Source organism: Muntiacus reevesi, chromosome 4, assembly GCF_963930625.1.
Source record: "Muntiacus reevesi chromosome 4, mMunRee1.1, whole genome shotgun sequence".
Classification (NCBI taxonomy): Eukaryota; Metazoa; Chordata; class Mammalia; order Artiodactyla; family Cervidae; genus Muntiacus; species Muntiacus reevesi.
Window position 1 is genome coordinate 140,372,570 of NC_089252.1, and position 18,439 is coordinate 140,391,008.

At 44.6% G+C, this 18,439-nt stretch overlaps 1 protein-coding gene across 1 annotated transcript in view; it reads left to right on the top strand.

The window, feature by feature from the left end:
* The window catches only part of PLXNC1 (plexin C1), a 150,150-nt gene that overhangs the window by 3,991 nt on the left and 127,720 nt on the right, over nucleotides 1–18,439 (top strand). The window contains exon 2 of the mRNA XM_065934213.1: nucleotides 18,223–18,363. Coding sequence (XP_065790285.1) covers nucleotides 18,223–18,363 — 141 coding nt within the window. The remainder of the gene's footprint in view (nucleotides 1–18,222; nucleotides 18,364–18,439) is intronic.

Sequence of the window (18,439 nt, forward strand, 5' to 3'; positions counted from 1 at the left end):
CTCTCCTGATCTCTTGTGAGCTGATTCTCTTGCTTCAGCTTCTCTTGCTAAGGATTCATTCACGAGATGCTTGTGCAATGAGTGTGTCCTCAGCCGTTCACACACTGGGCCATGATTTTTTTCGGTCTTGCCTCCAATTTTGAATCCCCTTTCACAACTATGTCAGATTAGCTCCAGCCTGCAAACGTGCCCAGGCAGCCCGATTCTATAGACCCTCTCTAATAATCCTAATCAGTATTTATATGCAGTTCCTCATATATTACTTCTTTTGAGCCCCTCATCAAGTCTAAGGTTGCCCCTCTGAGGAACTTTCCCATTTACCTGATGAGGAAGCTTGAGATCACTAAAGCAACTTGCTCAAGATAACACACGAAGCAAGCATCACAACCTCCAGCTTAAACCCAGGTCTTGCAATATCTACTTCTGTATTCATTCCACCACTCTAGTGCTTCTCAAACTTTGCCTTCAAAGTCCCCTAATTAGAGGCAGCAACCAGCTTCCCCTAGGATACACCCCTTGAAGTATGTTTTAAAACTTGATGTGATTTTTTTTTTCATTCTATTCCGTAACATATCCGTGTGCTTGGATTAACATAAAAATGAATGTTTTAAACTATGTAAGTTAACTTCCTCTCATCTCTGAATTCCTGCCACCCTTGGCATACCAATACACTGATAGAAAAGTGTGTGTACCTGAGTTTTGAAGTCTGATTGGTCCAGATTATTTGGCTACTGTGGTTGGGTCCTGGGGTTGCTTGTGGTTTAAACATGGTGGCCTCTGTAGACACTGAGGGTAGTGTGTTTTCTTATTGTGTTGGCCAATGAGATGACTCTTCTATTTCATTCTACTGCTTGTAGGGAGACACACCCCCTTCCTGCAACTCACATAATTCCAAAGCCTGACATAAGTTATCTGTCATGCAGACAACCACAAAACACTCGCATGCTCTCCAACAGACAGTAACCCAAGATGCTTCTAGCTACTGTGTGCAGAAGTGATGTCCCAGGGCCACTAGGCAGTGCAGCCTTATAGACCTCAAAATCCACAGTCTTCCTGTGATGTTTATTTCCCCTTTAGTTTCTGTTATGATCTTGTCTGGCCACTTTGCAGTCTATAGACTAGATGGTGAGTTTTACCCCCATACACACATCTGCTATGCAGGGAGGGATTTAAAAAGGCCAACACCTACTTAGAGGGAAAAAGCAGTCATAGCTACTACTGTTAGATAACTACTATGGCCAGGCTTTGTGCTAAGCACTTCACATGCCTTACATTTGGTTGCTTGTAATGCCCCATATGGGACAATGACCGTGGTGGTGGTTATGGTTTTATGATGAGGCATTGAGACCTGGAGAGCTTTGGTTAATTTCCATAACTGGTAAATGACAGAGGATTGAGGACCTGAACTTGTAGCACACAGCTGTGAATAGTTCAGCATCACAGACATTGGATTGTGGTGTTAATCTTGTCATCCATGAGGAGGCTACTCATGAGGAGGCTAGGCTCTTGCTGCTACTCAGAGATCAGCTGTAAGCTGTAAGCGACTTCATTCAGCCGCTCAGTCGTGTCTGACTCTTTGCGACCCCATGGACTATGGCAAGCCAAGCTTTCCCTGTCCATCACCAACTCCCAGAGCGAGCTCAAACTCATGTCCATCAAGTCAGTGATGCCATCCAAGCGTTTCATCCTCTGTCATCCCCTTCTCCCACTGCCCTCAATCTTTCCCAGCATCAGGGTCTTTTCCATGGAGTCAGTTCTTCACATTAAGTGGCCAAAGGGTTGAAGTTTCAGCCTCAGCATCAGTCTTGCCAATGAATACTCAGCACTGATTTCCTTTAGGATTTTCCTTTAGGGTTGACTTAAGTTGGACTGAAGACAGTAGAACAGAAAATTCTTGAGTGCAGACTGGGTTTCTGGATCTGCATATTTGAGCACCTGAAATTCAGGCTTTGGCATGGCTGCAGTTCCTCAGTGGTCAGTCTCTAGGTAGCACTGACACCGTTTGTGTTCAGACTTACAACAACCTCAGAGAGACGTTCAGAACCTGAACGGACTGCTCTCAGTTTTTCGTTTTCGGACATAAGAACTAGCTCATGAACTCAATCCCGAGATCTCAGCCTGTTAAATCTGGGTGACAGGAACTCTTATCTTTATTAGCAGCCACAATTAAGATACAAGCCCCAGGAGGTCAGGAACCTTGTAACATTTTGCTCTTTGTTGAAGTCAGAGTACCTAGCATAGTAACTTAAGAAATATTTGTTAAATTAATAAATGAAAGGGGTTGGGAGCTCATGTTGGGCATGTTTTCTGCCTTTAGCAGCCACACTTTTCTTGAGTCTGGCCACCTCATGCTCCCTTATGTATGCTGTGCTCCGTTGCTCAGTCATGTCTGACTCTTTGCAACTCCGTGGACTACCAGGCTCCTCTGTCCATGGCATTTTCAGGCAAGAATACTGGAGTGAGCTGCTGTTTCCTCCTTCAGGGGGGCTTCCCAGCCCAGGGATGGAACCCTCATCCGTTGCATCTCCGGCACTGGCAGGTGGATTCTCTACCACTGAGCCACCTGGGAAGCCGTCATGCTCCCTTAACTATTGTCTTTTTCTTGACGTCTAATGTGTTGGGGCCTCTTTCTTCTCTTGTCTGAGCCTTTCTGACATCCTCCACTCCTCGGGCTTTCCTCAGAAATTCCCATTCTTTGGACTTGCCAGGCTCACAGTCTTGCCAACCTGAGCATTAACTTTGACCATAAAAACCCAGCATAGTTGGCATTTCTATGGTATAATTTAATAATGTGCATGCTCATGCCTTCCAGAGACGAGAAGAGAGGGCTCTGTGCTGTTGGGCCGTGATCCTCAAAGTGTAGTCTCTGGACCAGCAACAGCATCACCAGGGAACTTACTTGAAATGCAAATTCTTGAGCCCCCACATCAGATTTACTAAATCAGAAAATCAGAGTAGAGTGTGGGATGGGCAGTCTGTGTTTTAACAATCCCACCAGGTGATTCTACTATACATTCAGGTTTTAGAACCGCAGCCGCAAGGTATCACAGTTTCCCTTGCAACTCAAACACCTGGGACAAGAACTTGTCTTATTGTTTTCATTGCAGTTTTACTTCAGGTCATAGAAAGTAACCAACTCATCCCACTCCCCTTATATTCCTTAGTGAAAGTTGCTCAATCGTGTCCAACTCTTTGCAACCCCATGGACTATACAGTCCACGGAACTCTCCAGGCCAGAATACTGGAGTGGGTAGCCTTTCCCTTCTCCCGGGGAACTTCCCAACCCAGGAATCGAACCCAGGTCCCCCACATTGCAGCCGATTTCTTTACCACCTGAGCCACAAGGGAAGCCCAAAGGATTATATTCCTTATCCTCTTCTAATTGCTCAACAGAAATACCTAGAAAAACTTCCAAAGTCTTAACTATTTTTGAGATTGGAGTCTGAGTCTCAAGAACCTGTAAGTCATAGTTTAGTTAGCTCCTTCACCCTTTCATGCAACAGTCTGTTTGCATTTCATTCCCGGATGTGGGCAGGGCAGGGGGGAGATTTCTAGAACCTTCTAAGCTGCTGTACACCACAACCAGTTCCACATGCCAGAATTCGAAGGGTCTACTCTTTACAGCATCAATCTTGATACCCATTTCTATTCTAATTAGGCACGCTTGGTTGCATGAAACCAAGATCTACATAAGTAAGCTCCAACAAGGAGATGGGGAATTTAGTGGATAGGAACATGTGGGATTACATGGAAACCTAGGAAGAGGAGAGGTGGTTGCCTGCACAGACTCTGGATCCAGGTAGGCAGGGACCATAGCTGCCGTTTCCCAGCTGTGTGACCTTGGACAAATTATTTAACCTTTCTCTGGTTGTTTGTTTACCTAGAAGTATTGATCCTTTTTGCTTCATCGGGTTTTTGTCTGGATTAATGACTTAATATGTATAGGATATGAACACTATCTGACCTAGAGTAAACACTATGTATGTTATCTACTTCATCACTGTTGTGATTTTCAGTAGTAATAGGCTGGGGCTCTCTGATGTGGGGGGGCGGTGGGCTTCCCAGGTGGTACTAATGGTGGAGAACCCACCTGCCGATGCAGGAGACATAAGAGACCCAGGTTCAACCCCTGGGTCAGGAAGATCCTCTGGAGAAGGGCATGGCAACCCCCTCCAGTATTTTTGCCTGGAGAATCCCAGGGACAGAGGAGCCTGGCAGGCTACAGCCCATGGGGTTGTACAGAGTCAGACACAGCTGAGCAACTTAGCATGCACGCATTGATGTGGAATAGGAAGAAGATTCTGCAGTCAGAGCAGCGGAAAGGTGCTCAGCAGCAGAAAGTGGGAAGGATCCTCATTTGAAGGTTTCATTGTCAACCTGACTTAGGGTGGCATCTTCCCTCAGTCCTGCTACCAAATGACCACCTCGGCTTCCTCGAATATCTGTCCCTCTCCCTGTCCACCTGAATGTGCCTCGGCCTGACCTGATCCCCACTCTGCCTCCCAATAGCATTTAACCTTCTGCATCAGCTTCCAACTGGCCACACCTTTCTCTATTATTTAGTTCAAACAACCAGGAAATAGAATGGGGTCCAACCCATCCTTTGACTCCACATTTTGAGCCCAAGTTCAGGGTAGGGCTTTGTTGCCGTCGGGACAAGTACTGAGTCCTGGTTCAGTCAGAAGAAGGAAGACCATCATGTGATGGCCCCCAGTAGGTGGTGTAGGCAGGTGGCCTTGAAATGGAAAGATGGGAGATCTACACCATGGTTACCACATTGACTACAGAGGCATGGAACCATCTCTGCCTCCCTGCAGGGTTCTCCATGACCCACCTCTACCTTCCCTGAGGTAGGCACCTACATGGTGGCACCTAGCTGATGATCACTGAAGGCTGCTCTGAGAACCCCCACAGTCTGCTGGGGGACAGCTTCTAAGCATCATGGATCTCACCTGTTTGTGGTAGCAGGGGCATGGTGAAAAAAGTCACTGAGCTAAGTGTTCATCACTCAGTCGTGTCTGACTCTCTGTGACCCCATGGACTGTAGCCCACCAGGGATTCTCCAGGCAAGAATACTGGAGTGGATTACATTTCCTTCTCCAGGGGATCTTCCTGACCCAGGGACCAAACCCAGGTCTCCTGCATTGCAGGCAGATTCTTTACCATCTGAGCCACTAGGGAGGCCTCCTAGGGGCATGGTAGTGGTTAAGATTTTTTATGAGTTATGCTCATAGTTTTTGTTAGCATTTTCATCAAGATGGAAAATTAATACTAATTTATATACTGTCAGAAAACCAAAGAGAATTGTGATTTGTTTTACAGTTTCTATAGTTGATGGGTTTGACTATCTGATCAATAGTTACACTTAGTATCTCCTCAGAGGAGTCACAAAGGGGATTTGACCCCAGTAATCCCCACTGCACTACTCTGGCCAGTGCACTTCTGCAAAAGTCAACAAACTTTTTCTGTAACGATTGTCAGTATCGTAGGCTTTGCATGCCCTGTGCAGTCTCTATTGCAATTGCTCGACTGCCACTGAAGTGTGACAGCAACCACAGACAATGCAAAAATGAACAGTCGTGGCGATGTTCCAATAAAACTTTATGGACACGGAAATTTGAATTTCATGTATAATTTTCACTTGTCATAAAATATTATTCTTTAGATTGTTTCAGCCATTAAAAAAATATGAAAACTATTCTTGGCTTGGGAGGGGGGCGCATTGCAAAAAGCAGGCAGATTGCTAGATCTGGTCCACAGCTGGTAGTTTACCCACCCCTGCTGTAACGGAAAGGGTGAGAGTAGGACAAACCTTCGCGTTGCCCTGAGACAGCGTACGAAATTTAGCAAAAAGGTGATGTGGAAACGCCACGAAGGAGCGTCAAACTCAGCGTGGGAGGACCTGGGAGGCTTTAGAGAGGTGATACTGGAGCTATGTCTTGAAGCCAAGCAGAAGAGGCAGATAGGGAGTTCCAGAGAGAAGGCACAGCTTGTGCACAAGCGGGAAGTTGAATAAGCTTGTGAACCGTAGGTATCTCACCCTGGCTGGGGAGTGTCCAGAAATGAGCATGCTGGGCCAGATGGCGAAGGGTTTAATGAGACTGGCCAAGATGGCTGGATTTTATCCTGATGGTCAGTTGTTTTCAGACTTTACAAACCAGGCTTCTAAATCTTTAACCAGAAGCTCAGTGTGAGAAAAAGACTCACAAATCGTCTTTGACCTGCTGTTCTGGGTGAGGCCATTGCCTAGTGCTGAGACCCAGGGTAAAGCAGGGGCAGGGAGACTCCCAGAATCCTGCAAGTCAGCCTCCCTCCACCCCTTGCTGGTCCCTGCAGCATCTCAGAGGAACTTCTGGGACTCTGCTGAGCAGGGTGGGAAAGCTGTGGCTGCTGGAGGACTACAGCAGGGCTCTAAGTAGACGTGATCTGATGGTGTTCTAGTGCGATCATTCAGAAGAATGAATGAGGTGCGATGAGAGGCAAAACTGCTGATCAGAAGGACAATCACTAGTTCAATCAAATACTTCTTGAGTTCCTACTCTGTGTCAAGCACTGTGTGAAATATTTCTATTAGTGATGAATAGAGTAGACAATAAATAGGCAGAAAATAAAGAGCTTCTTTTTGCAGTAAAATTTGCACCAAGTATTGTTCTAAGTAAGCCCTTTACCAATATTAACTCATTTAACCCTCACCCCAGTCTTGTGAGATGGGTAATGTGATTTCCATTTTACAGATGAGGAAACTGAGGCCCAGGCTGAGACTGGGGCTACATGAAGGAAAAAGCTGAGGATGTAATAGAGCCATGTTACTTGAGCTGTTGGGGAAAGTTCTTTTTAAGGAAGTTAAGTCGACCCCAGGGAGATGAGAAAGGATAGTTGTAGGCGTCTCCCACGGGGAGTGGGGAGCAGTGCAAGTCTTCAAAAGGGGAAATGACTTGGTCATTTTGAAGAACAAAAGGCTAGTGTGGTTGGTTTAGGGAGGTGGAGGGGGGAGAGTGTTAGGGAAGAAAGCAGTAACCGACCCCCCCCACCCCCGTAGGCCTGGCAGGCTGTGGGAAGGAGGTTATTTATTTATTTTTTCTCCTCAAAGCTTAGAAGAGCCTTTGAAGGGAAGTGAAATGATTGGATTTGAATTCCTAAATAATGCCTGCCCTGTGGGTCGTGGATGAGAGATTGGCCCCCAAAGAGGGAAGAGGCTCCTTAAGCAGTCCAGGGGAACAATGATGTCACCTTGGTCTAGAGTGGTGGCCACAGTGAACATGCAGGGAGACAGGTGGATCATGTGGGCTGCAGTAATCCAGGTGAGCCTGGCGGAGACCTGAACCGAGCTGGCAGTGTGGGTGTAGACAAGGGATTAAATGAAATAGCTTCTTAAGATGTTGAATTGAGAGGTACTGGTGACCAGTTAGTTTAATTGTCATAGATTTTAGATATCTTTGGGACCTCCTTGCCAGAGAGGGCAACTAAACATTCAGTTGGCCATGAAGTGAGGCCCACTCTGTCAGCCTCTAATGGAGAGCCTGCCACGTGCCAGGCGGTGTGTTGGGTTCAACGTGGTGATGGTGCCAATGGGGTAGCCAGGGGTGTCTCATCGGTGCTTCCTAGGTATCGAGAATGCCACCTACTGCACAGTGGGCCCTCAATAAATATTTGAACTGAAAAGAAGGTGCTCTCCATTTGGTGGAGAAGATGTGATTACAGCTTATAAAGGTAAGAGCTTCCAAGTAAAGCCCAGGACCCCGGAGCTGTGTTTATAGGAAGAATAAAAGCCAGGTAGCCAAGAGGGAAGGGCATTTTTCTGTGACTCTCTCACCAGTGAGGCCCGATTCCTGGTCTTTTCCTCTGGCCTGGTTTTGGAAGAGTCCGCTTGAGAAGCATGTTCTCTAACCCATCACCTGTTCCTAATGACTCCGCACTGACATCCTCCTGAGCCCCTTTTCCACCAGTGATCAATTTCAGAAGTTGGATTCCAAGTGCTGGTCCTTGCTTCTCGGGGGCATCCGCAGGCCTGGGACACCCAGAGCAGCTGGTAGCTGTAGGTGTCACCCAGCCTCAGTCTCCTGGGCTTAGCAACATCTCTGTGCCCCTCCATACAGGGTCCTCACCCCGCGGAGCCCTTGTGCTGTGGACCTCCGGGGAAGCCTGTAGATCCTTCCTCATGGTTTTAAACGCATGAAAAAAGATAGAGTTTGCAAAATGAACCAATTATATTGATCTACAGATATATCCAGATGTTTTTGTCCAATTTGAGATAGCGTAATGTATCTTAACACATTAAATAGCGAGATCTAACAGCAGTAACTACCATCATTTCCAAGCAGAGATAAGCACAAATGATATTTTGAGATATCTGAAACAACTATAAAATGATTTGAAAATATCTGATTTCTTTTGATGACAAAGTCACAGGTTCAGTTAATATGACTGTGGCCTGCATTAATAATTAAAGGAAATACTAAATTTCAGTCAGAGTTCATGATAGAAGATTTTTTTTTTTTCTCATCAAGTTTCGTGAATTCCCTGAATTCTTTGCAGGAACTGGATGTCAGTGAAGCCCATGCCCTAGACACTCGTTCTGTTACTATGTGTGTCAGAAAACCAATGGCAAAATGTTGCATTTTGTTTTAGAACTCATTTGATTGGCTTATTTTGACAGTAGGGGGTTTAATCCCATCTGTATTTTACAGGTCAAGCACTTGGCCAAGAGCCAAAAGCTTCACAAATGGACTGGATGGAGCGGGTGGGTGGGCGGAGTAGCCTCAGAAAGGTTAAATGACTGCTTAGAAACAGCTCATAAGCAGTAGAGCTTGAACTTAAACCCAGGTGTGTTTTTTTTACCCTGAATCTCCTGTTCTTTCTACTTATCCATGGTGCTACTATGTTATTTCTAAAGTTAGCCCAATGTTCATGAATTATGCCATTCTAATCATGGGGAAAGAACAGTGCTATTATTCTTTGCTTTGGTGAGAGAATACCAAAATACCTTAATGTATTTTGCTTAGTTCTTAGAGCCTCATTTTAAGTACACCAAGTCTGTAGATTGTCTATAGACAGAGATGGCAAAAGACCCAGAAATTCTCTTCCAAGCATCAGTGATCTATGGATATGAATGTATTGGATGGGCCAAAAAGTTCATTCAGGTTTTTCGTGTTACAGGACTACTTGACGAACTTTTTGACCAACCCAATACATGGAAGCAGGTGATGTGGGGTAGTTTGGTATTGTTTCCCTGGGCAGAACTAAAGCCCAGTGCTTGCAAGGAACAAGTTTTGCCTCAGTAGAAGAACTTTGTAATAGACCTACTTAGCAGTGTACCAGGGTCGCCTGGCTAGATATTGACTGAAAGCATTCAAACATTGATCCATGTATTTATTCATTCAATAAGTGTTTATTGACAACTTGCTACCTGCTAGGTGCTGAGGTATATGCTGCATTCAGAGTGTAGAGTAAGATAAGCTATTATAGAGCTTAGAGTCTACTGGGAAACAGACATTAAATTAAAAAATTTAAGCAGTGTAATTATTTTCAAGAAAACAAATGGAATGTTAAAATTCAAAATAACAACTAGCATAGGGGTAGGAAGATCTATAGTCATGTGATCATAAGGAGGTGACATTGAACTTGAAATCTGAAAGCTGTTTTTCAAAAAAAAAATCAGCCTGCAAGAAGTGAAGAGAGGGGAACTAGAAGAAATAGCACATGCAAAGGCCCTGAGGCAGAAATATGGGGACATGTTAAAGGAAGGACACTGGGGGAACTGAAGCAGAGTGAAGGAAAAGAGTGATATGACAAGTGTTGAGTTTTAAGAAGCAAGCAGGGGCCAGATCAGGTGGAACCTGGGGAGGTATTTGGGTTTAATTCTAAATGTGATGGTAAGCCACTGAAGAATTTTGAGCAAAGAAGTAACATAACCTATTTTATATTTTAAATCATCACTCTGACTACTGGATAGAGAATAAATTATAGGTTGAAAGAGAGAGACCAGGAAGCTCTTGCAGTAGATCAGGAGGGAGATGATGGGTAGGGACCATGGAGATGGAGAAGATAGACTTAAGACTGGGAGATTCAGCTGAGATTTTTCATGTATTGGGTGTGGAGAGTGATAGAGGGGAGCTGAGGGTGGATGGTGGTACCATTCACCATGATGGAGAGGAGGAGGAGGAGGGTTGGAAGGAAGAAGCATCTGAATAACCACTTTGCAGCAACTCTGAAACCTTATGACAGATTCCACTGGTACTCAAAAAAGATGATGCCACTTATTTAGAGGGTATTTAGCAATTTGGGAGAGGGAGCTTTTGCGATAGTCAAAATGAGGAATGAGGGCAGTACTGGTATAACATGGGCAGGTGTCAGGGATGCTAAAAATCCCGCATCATGGAGGCCAGCCCCCACAGTGTAGAAATATCCTATTTAGAATGCCAGTAGCTTCCTCATGGAAAACCTTGTTGGATTGTGTCTCTTCCAACTCTCAGAATCTAGGAAGATGCATTTGTTTGCACTGTCAGCCATTCAGAAACTTTCGTGAATTGTTTGAGTCAGGTTGTCTTTTCATAGATAATTGACTGAAAGTAGTCACATGGAAAGGATAGAGATTTAAATAGGGGATAGTACACAAAACAGGAATAAGTGAAGTGAAGTCGCTCAGTCGTGTCCGACTCTTTGTGACCCCATGGGCTGTAGCCTCCCAGGCTCTTCCGTCCATGGGATTTTCCAGGCAAGAATACTGGAGTGGGCTGCCATTTAAAGAAGGATAAACCTGGGATAGTGAGACTTTGGCTATAGGTAGGGCTAGAGCCTGATGGCTCAGATGGTAAAGAACCTGCCTGCAGTGCAGGAAACCTGGGTTAAATCCCTAGGTCAGGAAGATCCTTGGGAGAAGGGAATGGCAACCCAAACCTGTATTCTTGCCTGGAGAGGAGCCTGGTGGGCTACAGTCCATGGGGTCGCAAAGAGCCGAATACAACTGAGCAACTAACACTACTAGGGCTGCAGGGCTGGAGGACTCTGGGCCCTTAGAGGGACATGCAGGTGGACATGAAATATCCAAGTGTGTCCCTAAACTTCCCATCTTTATTCCTCCTGCACACTTTGAACTTTTCCTTTGGATCCTTTGAGTCCAAAAGTAAATTCTTCCTTCAGATGACCAGTTCAGTCGCTCAGTCATGTCCAACTCTTTGTGACCCCATGGACTGCAGCATGCCAGGATTCCCTGTCCATCACCAACTCCCAGAGCTTGTTCAAACTCATAACCATCGAACCAGTGATGCTATCCAATCATCTCATCCTCTGTCATCCCCTTCTCCTGCCGTCGATCTTTCCTAGCATCAGGGTCTTTTCCAGTGAGTCAGTTCTTCACATTAGGTGGCCAAAGTATTGGAGTTTCTGCATCAATCCTTCCAATGAATATTCAGGACTGATTTTCTTTTAGGATTGACTGGTTGGATCTCCTTGCAGTCCAAGGGACTCTTAAGAGTCTTCTCCAACACCAAAGTTCAAAAGCATCAATTCTTTGGTACTCAGCTTTCTTTATGGTCCAACTCTTACATCCATACATGACTACTGGAAAAACCATAGCTTTGACTAGATGAACCTTTGTTGGCAAAGTAATGTCTATGCTTTTTAATATGCTGGCTAGGTTTGTCATAGCTCTTCTTCCAAGGATCAAATGTCTTTTAATTTCATGGCTGCAGTTACCATCCACAGTGATTTTGGAGCCCAAGAAAATAAAGTCTCTCACTCTTTCCATTGTTTCCCCATCTATTTGTCATGAAGTGATGGGACGAGATGCCATGATCTTTGTTTTTGAATGTTGAGTTTTAAGTCAGCTTTTTCACTCTCCTCTTTCACTTTCATTGAGAGGTTCTTCAGTTCCTCTTCTCTTTCTGCCATGAGGGTGGTGTCATCTGCCTATCTGAGGTTACTGATATTTCTCCCTGCAATCTTGATTCCAGCTTGTGCTTCATCCAGCCCAGCATTTCTCATGATGTACTCTGCATATAAATTAAATAAGCAGGGTGACAGTATACAGCCTTGACGTACTCCTTTCCCAATTTGGAACCAGTCTGTTGTTCCATGTCTGGTTCTAACTGTTGCTTCTTAACCTGCATACAGATTTCTCAGGAGGCAGGTCAGGTGGTTTGGTATTCCCATCTCTTGAAGAATTTTCCATAGTTTGTTGTGATCCACACAGTCAAAGGCTTTGACATAGTCAATAAAGCAGAAATGGATGTTTTTCTGGAACTCTCTTGCTTTTTTGATGATCCAGCAGATGTTGGCAATTTGATCTCTGGTTCTTCTGCCTTTTCTAAATCCAGCTTAAATATCTGGACGTTCTCGGTTCACATACTGTTGAAGCCTCACGTGGAGAATTTTGAGCATTAATTTGCTAATGTGTGAGATGAGTGCAATTGTGCAGTAGTTTTAAAATTCTTTGGCATTGCCTTTTTTGGGATTGGAATGAAAGCTAACCTTTTCCAGTCCTATGGCCTCTGCTGAGTTTTCCAAATTTGCTGGCATATTGAGTGCAGCATTTTAACAGCATCATCTTTTAGGATTTGAAATAGCTCAGCTGGAATTCCATCATCTCCACTAGCTCTCTAAAGAGCCTCTTGATGAAGGTGAAAGAGGAGAGTGAAAAAGCTGGCTTAAAACTCACTATCTAACATGGGTAAATAGTTCTTTCCATTCTCTAACTTGATGAACATAGTTTTCCAATTGTTTTCACACATGTGATTTCATTTGGGCTTCACAGCAATGCTAATAGGCAGGACATGTGTATTATTGCATCCATTTACAGATTCAGTTGTTGTGGTTCGGGGGCTTGCCCAAATCAAGCAGCAGGTCAGAGATGGAGCAGGGCCAGATCTTGTGCCTAGGGCTCCTGCTGAGGTTTCCTAACTGCAAGTGGGCCCCTGGGTAAGTAATAATGAAGAAACTGCTTCAGGTGAGTGTATGCCAATGAGGAGCAGAGTACAATATTAACTGCTAGAGAGGCATTGGGCTTCCCAGGTGTGGCTCAGTGGTGAAGAATCTGCCTGCCAATACAGGAGACGCAGGCAACATGGGTTCGATCCCTGGGTTGGGAACATTCCCAGAGGAGGAAATGGCAACCCACTCCAGTATTCTTGCTTGGAGAATCCCATGGACAGAGGAGCCTGATGGGCTACAGTCCATAGGATAGCAAAAGAGTCGGACACAACTGAGCGTCTGAACACAACAGGTTCCTAGACATCCAGTTGTTTTTTGCCCTGGCCCCATGGGGAAAAACCAAAATAAGAGAATCTTTTCAGCACTGTGGGGATTAAAGACTGGACTTTTTCTGTTTCCCCAACAGTTGAGAGACCACATCTGAGTGCATTTCCTCCAGCTGTTCCCATAATAACTGCAGCATGGCTGTGAGCCTCCCGCGTGATTCTCACTGAGTCAGATCATCTTCCACGTGGTAGGGGCGGGGCCCCGTGGTACTCAAGTCCCGAGTGTGCCCTTCACATCCTAGAAGACAGGCTCGTGTCCCCTGGAGTTGGGCAGTGCACACTGGAGGATGTTTATGGTCCTTGAAACATCATATGAAGGAGCTACAAGGTCAAGCTGTTTCCCTCATGACATGCCCAGTGTTTCCTGGACATGCTCACACACACACACCTTCCCAGTAGCCTTGGTCCCACTTTGGTGTGTCAAGCCCAGGCACTCTCTCTTTTTCAGCCCAAACATCATTTGAGACAAACCGAAAAAGGTTTCCCTCTGAGAGCAGGCTCAAGTGTAGGCGGGACGTGTGGTTAGACATGGCACGAAGGAGACACAAGTGACAACTCTGAGGGAACCAAGAAAGCCCAAAGGGGAGACAAGTTTTAGAGCTAAATCAAGATTGGATTTTGTCATGAAAAGCTGAACTGGCAAAAGCATCATTACAAGGCATTAACCTTGTTACACACAGAAGAACAAGCAGAGGCTGGGATTCAAAAATAAATTACACATAATAAACTAGACAGAATAGGCCGCAACATTACCAATTATGCCCTAAGGGGGAGAGAAGGGCAAGATAGAAAATAGACCAAAAAAAAAAAAAAAAAAACCATGAAAGTGAAAATTATCTCTGGACACGGGGGGCCACAGCATTATTTCCCCCCCTTTTTTACTTGACTCCCCAGGTATTAATTTCACTTTTGTGAGCAGGTTTCTCTGGAGCCTGTCTGTCTTTTGCTTTCATTTGCCGAAATGAGCAAAAGAAAGCCATTCAGAGGGTTCTTTTTTTTCCATTCACAGGGACCTGTCCATTTCTGTGTGTTTCCAACACAAAAGAATCCATTTCCATTCAGCACGAGCAGCCCTTCAAGTTTACATGAAGTCCAAACCCGCTCTTTCCTATTTTCTTCCAGACTCGCTGTTGTAATTGGCTGCACTATCCTGACTACGGCCAGGGTTCTCCAGAGTGAGAGGAAAACACTCGAACAGTTCTGATGCCTCATGGCTGAGGAAAAGCTAGAGTCTAGTGCATGTCCAACAGTCATGACTCTCATTTCTTACACAGAGACTTCCTTTGGGTTACAAGTAACAGAAAACCCAGTCAAATAGCAGCTTAAACCATGACGTCTATTGTTAGTAAAAAGCTTAAAGGTTGGACATCTGTGCTCAGTGGTGTCCTCAAGAACCGAGTGTCTCTTACCCTTCCCCTGCAACACTGTTGGTTTTCATCTCCCATCTTGAATTCATGGAAGCAAAATGGCTGCCACCTCTCTGCATGGATAGCCTCACATCAGGGTCCAAAGGGAGGAAGTGTAGGAAGAAGAACAAAGGGCTCTCCTCAAGAGCCTTCTCTTAGCAAGGAGGAAGCTCATTCCCGGAAGTGCCTCTAGAGGATTTCTGGCGTCTTACAGGTCCAGACTGGACCACATGGCCACCTCTAGTTCTAAGGGGTGGGAAAGTGAGTAACCAGGCAATGGAGAATGGGATAACCATGAAGCTTGGGCCAATCATAGTTTTCCCAGGCTTGGGTTGATTGTGACCTGAACAAAATTAGGGTTTTGTGGCAAAGAAGATGGGTTTAACTGCCACAGGCGTGGCAGCAACTGTTTTGTGTTTTAAATAAGGTAATGATAGCAGACATGGGTCATAAGTTATCACGTGCCAGACTTTACTGTTTCCTGAGACTTGCATCCTAACTCATTCAGTCCTCGTGGCAAGTCCATGGCACAAATTCCTCTTAATCGTCACTTCTGTTGTATAGAGGAGGAAATTGAGTCACAGAGAGGCTACATAATGTGTACAAAGTTACTTAGAAAGTGACAGAGCCATGATTGAAAGCCTGAAAGTCTGTCTCACCACCCTACAGGAATCCTTATTTGTTGGAGTATTATAAAATACTCCACGAACACACAGTAAATGCATGTTTCTGCTTCTCTGGTGGCTCAGTCAGTAAAGAATCTCCCTGCCAATGCAGGAGAGATGGGTTTGATCCCTGGGTCAGGAAGATCACCTGGAGATGGAAATGACTGCCCACTCCAGTATTCTTGTCTGAGGAATCCCACGAACAGGAACCTGGTGGGCTACAGTCCATGGGGTCGCACAGAGTCAGACATGACTTAGCAACTAAATCACCACTAGTAGCAGCTAGCATGTATTAACGTGTTATTATTATTACAGTCATTATCCTCTCTCCTTCATAACTACCCTACCAATCAGGTACCATTGCCCTTATTCATAGCTGAGAAAACTAGTTGCCAGCAGGGTTCCATAAATTGCCCAGATCATCCAGTGGATGAGAACCAAACTTGAATTGTAAACCTAACCTCTCTGACCCCTAGTCCCAGGTGGTTTGTTCACCAGCTCTCAAGTTCTGAGAACATTGATTTAATGGCCATGCTAGTTACCTGTGCTGTTGATCTAGGGCTTAATTTGGAAAAATGCAATTATTGAGAAACAGTCAGAAGTCAGGGAAAGATGTTAGAGAAGATGAAACAGTAATTTAGAAGCAATTTTCTCCCTGTTCCTTGTCAGTTTTTGAGCCACTTCTGGGTTTTTTGGAGTCAATCTTTCACAGAGTATTTCATCCCACCTCAGCAAAGTCTAACTGTGATATCATGGTTCTTGGCTAATCTGAATCACTGCAGTTATTAAGTACTTACTGTATACCAGATATGGGCTTCCCTCGCAGCTCAGGTGGTAAAGAATCTGCCTGCAAGGCAGGAGACCTGGATTCAATCCCTGAGTCAGGAAGATCCCTTGAAAAAGGAAATGGCAACCCACTCCAATGTTCTTGCCTGGAGAATCCCATGGACAGAGGAGTCTGGCAGACTACAGTCCATGTGGTGGTAAGAGTTGAACATGACTTCCATTGTCTCATTTGGCCCTTGTGGATGGATAATCAGCAATCCAGAGTCATTACTCTGTCTGTATCATAGGAGGAGGGAGAATGGAGTCCTCCAGCCAAAAAGAGCAGTGTTAGAACATTCCAGATGCTCAGACAAAGATGACATCCAGTTCTCTGAGTGAAGCACTTCTGAGATGCTCAAATATTTAACAAAAATAAGAAGTGTGGTCAGCTGATCTTAAGTTTGAACAATTCTGGTTTTATTTTAAAGCAAGATGTGTGGTGTGGTTTTATTTTTTTTTAAATCTAAAGGTCACCGATTTTTCTTTTTCTACTCATAGTCACGAGGGATCCTTATCTAAACAGTGATCTATTGTTCTGATTTTAGACTCATAGAGATTTTTTTTCCCCCTCAACTTCATTTTCACAGGACAGTTCCTCATCTTCCCTGACAGTATGAGAAATAATTTTTAACAGGAAAAAAAAATCTCTAATGAGCTTTCTAAAAATCTTCTTCAACTGAGTTCACTATGGAATATCTTATGCAAATAAGTCACTTTCTCTTAGGTTATGACATCTCTTACTTGAAAAGAGATCACGGCATTGGAGAAACCCTTGCCAGCTTATCTTTTCCTCCCAGCGCAACTTCAACAAAGAAATATAGACAGTACTTTAAAGGCTTCAGAAATCAATTTGGTCCATGAATCCATTTAGTTTAGATGTTAATGAAACTTGGTGGGTTTAACAATACTGAATATTTAATAAGACATAAATTGAAATACATAAACACGGTTGGCAATAATATGATGAAGTTAATAAGTCTCAGCCTCCCCCTGCCCCTCTCCACCCCCCCGCCCCAAATGGTTTTAGGAGTTGCCCTGATGCTTATAGAAGTATGCGGGCTCTCCCATTGGCTGAAATGTAAATGTGCCTTTCTTTGCAAACCTGAGTACAGTTGGGAACTGAGCTCTGGCAGATAACGTATGCTATCACACTGTGTTCAGTAGCTACAGAAGGCAACGACTCTTTCTAGCTCCCTATCTTCCAGAGATTTGTGTAACAAACTCTGTTTCCTGTCGTTGAAGGCAGGAAGCAGCGTGAAGCACTTCATGCCTTTAAGCAAGAAAGAAAAAGACATTTGGGGCGATGCACTCTCTGCTCTGGGTTAAAGAGGGGCTTTATTTAATGATCGGGAGTGAGCCTGTGATTATATGTGCTCAGAACCTCAGACCATTTAAGTGCCTTCAGGTTCAGAGTTAGGTTTTTCGTTTCTTCCTCAGGAACATGAGCACCAGGTCCAGTCCTTGCATTTGGTTCCTCCTTAGCTCCGTGGTGCTCTCTTACCCACCATCCATGACTCTGTCTTTCCCTCTTTACCCTCTGAATGACTTATCCCGTCTCTGGGCTAACACACTGGCGCCTTCTTATAAATCCAGACTCCTTCCTCTCTACCATCACATCAAATAGGATGGTCCATCTCACATCTTAGGAAATGGCTTGTTTAACCTCGCAGAAGCCAAACCCTCACCAAAATAAATTGTCGCATGTTCCTGCAAATAGCCACGTATAAGACTGTCTCCTTCCCAATTCAGTGTGGGCTCTTTCTTGGCAATAAAGGGGACCTCGGTTTCATATATCTGCTGGGGGAGTGTTAAATGGATGGCTAGCTCACTGCTGGCAATCAATACATGTTAATACGCAGTAAACAAATGGCTTTCCACAGGCTGGGCAAGCACAGTGATTCTGCAGATAAAGGGGATAAAAGGTTGCTCCTGGGGATCTTGCCTAAACAAATGTATTGGGGGCGCCAGTAGGATCCTTCCCAGGTGGGCATGAGTGACATTTTGTCATGAGAATTATCACTGTTAAAAATTATCTTTTTGTTTTTTAATTTGTACGTTTGTGTGCATGTTCAGAAAAACGAGGATGAACCTGAAAGAGTCGAACCAATCGCATCATCTACTTTGATCCATTCCGACCTGACATCCGTTTATGGCACCGTGGTAATGAACAGGACTGTTTTATTCTTGGGAACTGGAGATGGCCAGTTACTTAAGGTTGGTTCTGTGTGCCTTCTTCAATGTTGATTTTAATATTGATCCATTTTGTGCTTTTGGCTTTTTTTTTGTTTAT